This window comes from Sprattus sprattus (genome assembly GCF_963457725.1).
Source record: "Sprattus sprattus genome assembly, chromosome: 2".
Classification (NCBI taxonomy): Eukaryota; Metazoa; Chordata; class Actinopteri; order Clupeiformes; family Clupeidae; genus Sprattus; species Sprattus sprattus.
Window position 1 is genome coordinate 27,718,218 of NC_137921.1, and position 5,152 is coordinate 27,723,369.

Here is a 5,152-nt window from a genome sequence, read left to right on the forward strand (position 1 = left end):
CTATCTGAGAAAACTTTTTTGGAAAAGACGTGCTATGGACCCAACCAACTGTATTCGGGAGGGGAGAACTTCCTCGCATGGTAAAACCCATGCAGAGGCTGCTGTGTCATAATGCACAACGTGTGTAGCCTACTTTAAGAGAAGATGGACTAACGTGACAAAAATAAATAAATAATAATAATAATAATAACAAATTAAATTCTCGACCGGCCCAGAAGTGAAGCGGCCCATCGGGAATTCTCCCGATTCTCCCGATTACCCACCCCGGGCCTGCACACACACACACACACACACACACACACACACACACACACACACACACACACACACACACACACACACACACACACACACACACACACACACACACACACACACACACACACACACACAAACACACAAACACACAAACACACACACCTATCAAACACACATGATATACTGCACCTACAACACAACCATGCACAATGTCTTACCAATGAACACACACACTCACACATACAGAGACAGACAGACAGACAGACAGACAGACAGACAGACAGACAGACAGACAGACAGACAGACAGACAGACAGTAGGTTGTGTTCTCCATAAAAACAAATACCTAAATACACAGTAGACAGACAGACAGTAGGTTGTGTTCTCCATAAAAACAAATACCTAAATACACAGTATTCACACATACACACACCGACAGACATACAGAAAGACATACAGACAGACAAGCAGACAGACAGACAGACAGACAGACAGACAGACAGACAGACAGACAGACAGACAGACAGACAGACAGAGACAGACAGACAGACAGTAGGTTGTGTTCTCCATAAAAAACACGTTAATGTGAAGTTGAGAGAATGTGACGCCACGGGTTCAAAATGCCAAGATGCCACAGCCCGTGCTGCTGGCCAGACCAGTTTAGAGCTCATTCCAGCACAACCATCCCGGCTAGGGGAGGAGAGGATTGACAGCAGCTACCCTCATAGGAATGTGGCATGGCTGCTTATCTACCATTCACGTCCCCTTTAACCAGAAGGAAAGGTTCAAACCTGGAGGACTGCCTTGAGGAGATATGCGAACATGTGGGAACATCTTTGAGCAGACTTTAAAATAGAATATGTACATTCTGCTACAACCAGGAAATGGCAATAAAAAAGATAAAGAATGAATACTGAAAACACGAGTACAAAAGTACTGAAAAAAAGCAACAGTAGAGAGTTCATATGATATGAATCATCAGGCCACACAGTGGAATGTTTGTGTTGTTGGGTTGGCAGCCGTAGCAACGGAGAACAGGAATCCTAAACTCCTGACTGATAGCTGCTTCTCCAGCACCAGCAAATCAAATCAGACGTCCTGCAGAGTAACAGCCTAGCGAGGAGAGCCGGCACAGGAGCCCCCAAAAACATCTGTGGGGGTCACAAACCTCTGGGGACAAACTTCACAGGAGCCCTAAACATCTGTGGGAGTCACATTCCTCTGGGCACAAACCTCACAGGAGCCCTAAACATCTGTGGCTGTCACAAACCTCTGAGGCACAAACCTGACCATTCCTCAGCTGCACATCCACGTGGAACAGAGACACAGGCTGATCTGAGAACAGCTAATGCAGCACCAGACAATCAATGAAGGGATTAATCAGTGACAACCCATCACACACATTTTCCAGCTGGTATGCGGAAGTGTCCAGGCCAAACCCCAAAAATTATGAATCACTACCACTGTTAATATTATCACTAATAAACTAATACTAAAATTATATAATAATGATTTAAGTGTTATAATTAATTACATTATAATAACTACAATCTTACTACACGTGAACTCTGAAGTTGTTCTGAAAACTGCCCACAGACTGTATAGTTGCGTGGGGCCTGACTGATGTGCACAGTGTATCTATGACAACATGGGCCAAACTCAATAAAGTCATTAGCTTGGTGTTAGCATCGCTCAGTCGATCCACAGCAGCTCCTGGTTATCTAACAGACTTCCTGTTAAGGACACATCTGCAGATTGGTACCCGTTGTATGCCATTATAACATTAGCCAATAACAAGCTTTAGGTGAGTGTGTGTGTGTGAGAGAGAGAGCAAGAGAGAGAAAGAGAGAGTTTTAATGTGTGTGTTCACTGGTGCATGTTGTGAATCGTTCATAAAGAGAGAGTGTGTTGTGTGTGTGTGAGTATGTGTGAGTGAGATAGAGAGATCTGGTAGAAATCACAAACAGTTCTCTTCAGATTAGGCACTCAAATTAGTGGCCATGCATAAACCACACAGTGGCAGCGTGCCCAGTCCTGATTTCTGCACCACTCATAGCAAGGCTCACATACTCCACATTAAAACATTTAAGTTTGTGTGTGTGTGTGTGTGTGTGTGTTCAGACATGCAGCCTCTTTCAGCTGTCCAACACACTGCCCTGGCACATCTGTGCAAGTGTGCACCATGTATCTGTACACACGCTCACACTCACACTCACACACACACACACACACACACACACACACACACACACACACACACACACACACACACACACACACACACACACACACACACCCCTTTACATCAGAGGGGAAACGGGAGGGGCAGAAAGCCAGGGTGGTTGGAACAGGAACATTATGCAAGCGTTTGCAAAGCTGCACCTTGTGTTCTGGCAAGTTGAAGCATTGCTGTGGCCACAGGCCTACTTCCAGGTGGCAGAGAAAGATCTCTCCCTTTACAGAGCCCAAACAGTGCTGCATATTCTCTCTGCTGGCCCCTGAGAACCTCTGGGTGGTGGGTAATGAAATCATAGTATGTAGGAAGCAGACTGGGTTGGTGGAGAGGCTCTATTGCAAAGATTGCCATAGCGTCAGCTGAGGATCGCTTACTGCACGCTCATGCAATGAGTGGGTGGAGGACAGGCATTATTCCCTAAGCCTATCTATTCAAGGGCTTTCATTCACAGTCACTCCCTCTCTCTCTCTCTCACATGGATCCACACACACTGTATGCACGTATACACAGAAACCCCCACACATACGCGTGCACACTCCAACAAACACGAACACACACACACTAAAGTGATATGCCTCTTGCTGCAGGGCTCTTGTAGACAGTCTGATAAACACTGGAAACTCCCACTGATAGCCCTAACCCAGGGCAGTTTAACTCAGCCCTGGGGTCATAGAGGAGAGAGAGAGAGATAGAGAGAGAGAAAGAGAGAGACAGAGAGAGACAGAGAGAAAGAGAGAAAGAGAGTCTCTCACAGTGAGTCAGTTGAACAGGGAGTACGGATGTGAAAAGATTACTCTCAGATACAATTACTTCCCTAGTTTCATATGCAGGTGAGGGTGGCGTACTGGCGTACAAACAGAGAGAGGAGAGGGACAGAGGACAAAAAGAGAGGAAGGAGAGGGGGGATAAAGAGATAGAAAGAGGGAGAGGGGGACAAAGAGATAGGAAGAGGGAGAGAGGGAGTAAAGGGTAAAGGAGAGACAGAAGGACAGACAAATGGATGGTTGAGATAGAGAAGAATGTGGTTGCACGTGTAGAGAACAGAGAGGGGGAAAGGAGTAGCTGGCCTTTAGACACACACAGATCAGTGGATAAGACTTGGAATAATGACAAACCTGAGGTAGCACTGTGTAAACACAATGTCAAAAGGTATGTGTGTGTGTGTGTGTGTGTGTGTGTGTGTGTGTGTGTGTGTGTGTGTACGCATACAGAAAGTACACACACACATACAGAAAGTACACACACACAAATATACATGAACACTTTCTCACCTGGTCTTCAGCCGGGACAGAGCTCCCTCAAAGTCATTCTGCAGGAACAGATCAAGTGCCACCATGCAGTCCTCAAGCGCCAAAGACAGGTCTGACTTCTCCGACCTGAAACACACAAACACACACACACACACACACACACACAGGAGAGGAAGAACAGCCATTACTGTGTGAACACATCATCAGTAATCAATCAAACAACTGTCAGCAGACAAAATGTCCCACAGTCACAAACACAAACACATATTCAGAGAGACCCGGGAGAACACAGAGTCCCCAGTGCTCACAGCGGATTATCTCTTCATTATTTGATGCATATCACTAAAGGACAGAGTGGTGGAGTTGTTCTGGTAAGTCCACAGAGAACTGAAAGCCTACCCTGTCTCTTCATTAACTAGATACAAGTTCTGTACCTTAATGAAGGACAAGACAAAACTAATAGAATGGAACAGAACCTGTAACACAAAAGGGATGACAGGAGTGCATGCAGTCCCTCTCTCAGTCTCTAGCGGAGGTCTCTGCATGTAACCAGGCAATGAACACCATTAGTGCCTCAACCACTCCTCCTGACCGCACTGTCATTGTCCTGTCATCACTTTCACGAGAAAGAGGAGAACTGCCTCGCCCCCCCTTCACCTATCCATCCAGCCATCCATCCATCCATCCATCCACCCAACAATCCATCCATCCATCCATCCAACACTCCAGGTTAATTTCCTTATGATACGCCGAAACCTCTACAAAGCCACTTAATTCAACTCATACTTGTAGATGATTTATCATGATAACGTAATGTGTGCGTGATGGATACACCTCACACCAGCTTCAATTCTGAATTATTTGAATCAGACACTTGAGTTCAGGAGCATCTGAGTGTCTCAATGGGAGGGTAATCAACAGCAACTTTTGTCTTTGTCTTTTTAGTCTTTGTTTACGTTAGCTGGCTAGCTAGATAACCTCATCCATATCTTTGCTGCCTTTGTGTCTTTGTGAGAACCATTCATTTGTCTTTCGTAGATTTTAGAGACATAAATTACACAGATTTAATTTTCTATGTAAAGTTTGTAAAACATTTATTTCCTAGATCTGCATATTACCTGCTTCTCATAGGAGCTATTTGCAAATTATATCATAACAATGTCTTATGACTTTTTGTCTTTGCAACAGTCAAATCAATAAATGAATATCGGCCAAATATCGGTCATCAGCCATCCTAAACTGTTATTGATATCTGTATTGGCCATAAAAAAATGCATGGCTGTAGACCCTACAATAGCGTTTGAGAAACGATGCCGTCCCTCCATGCTCACTGTGTTTAAAAAAGACAATGGGACAAATGACCATTGCGGCAGGGGCAAATCAAGGCATTAAGAGAGAGTCATGACAGC

General features: G+C 44.9%; 1 protein-coding gene across 1 annotated transcript in view; it reads right to left on the minus strand.

The window, feature by feature from the left end:
* ttc39a (tetratricopeptide repeat domain 39A) overlaps nucleotides 1-3,844 on the minus strand; it is a gene marked incomplete at its 3' end in the record, with an annotated part of 30,683 nt that extends 26,839 nt beyond the window's left edge. The window contains exon 1 of the mRNA XM_080832014.1: nucleotides 3,765-3,844. Within this exon, the coding sequence (XP_080688140.1) occupies nucleotides 3,765-3,829 (65 nt within the window). The 5' untranslated portion in view covers nucleotides 3,830-3,844. The remainder of the gene's footprint in view (nucleotides 1-3,764) is intronic.
* Between the last annotated feature and the right edge of the window lie 1,308 nt (nucleotides 3,845-5,152).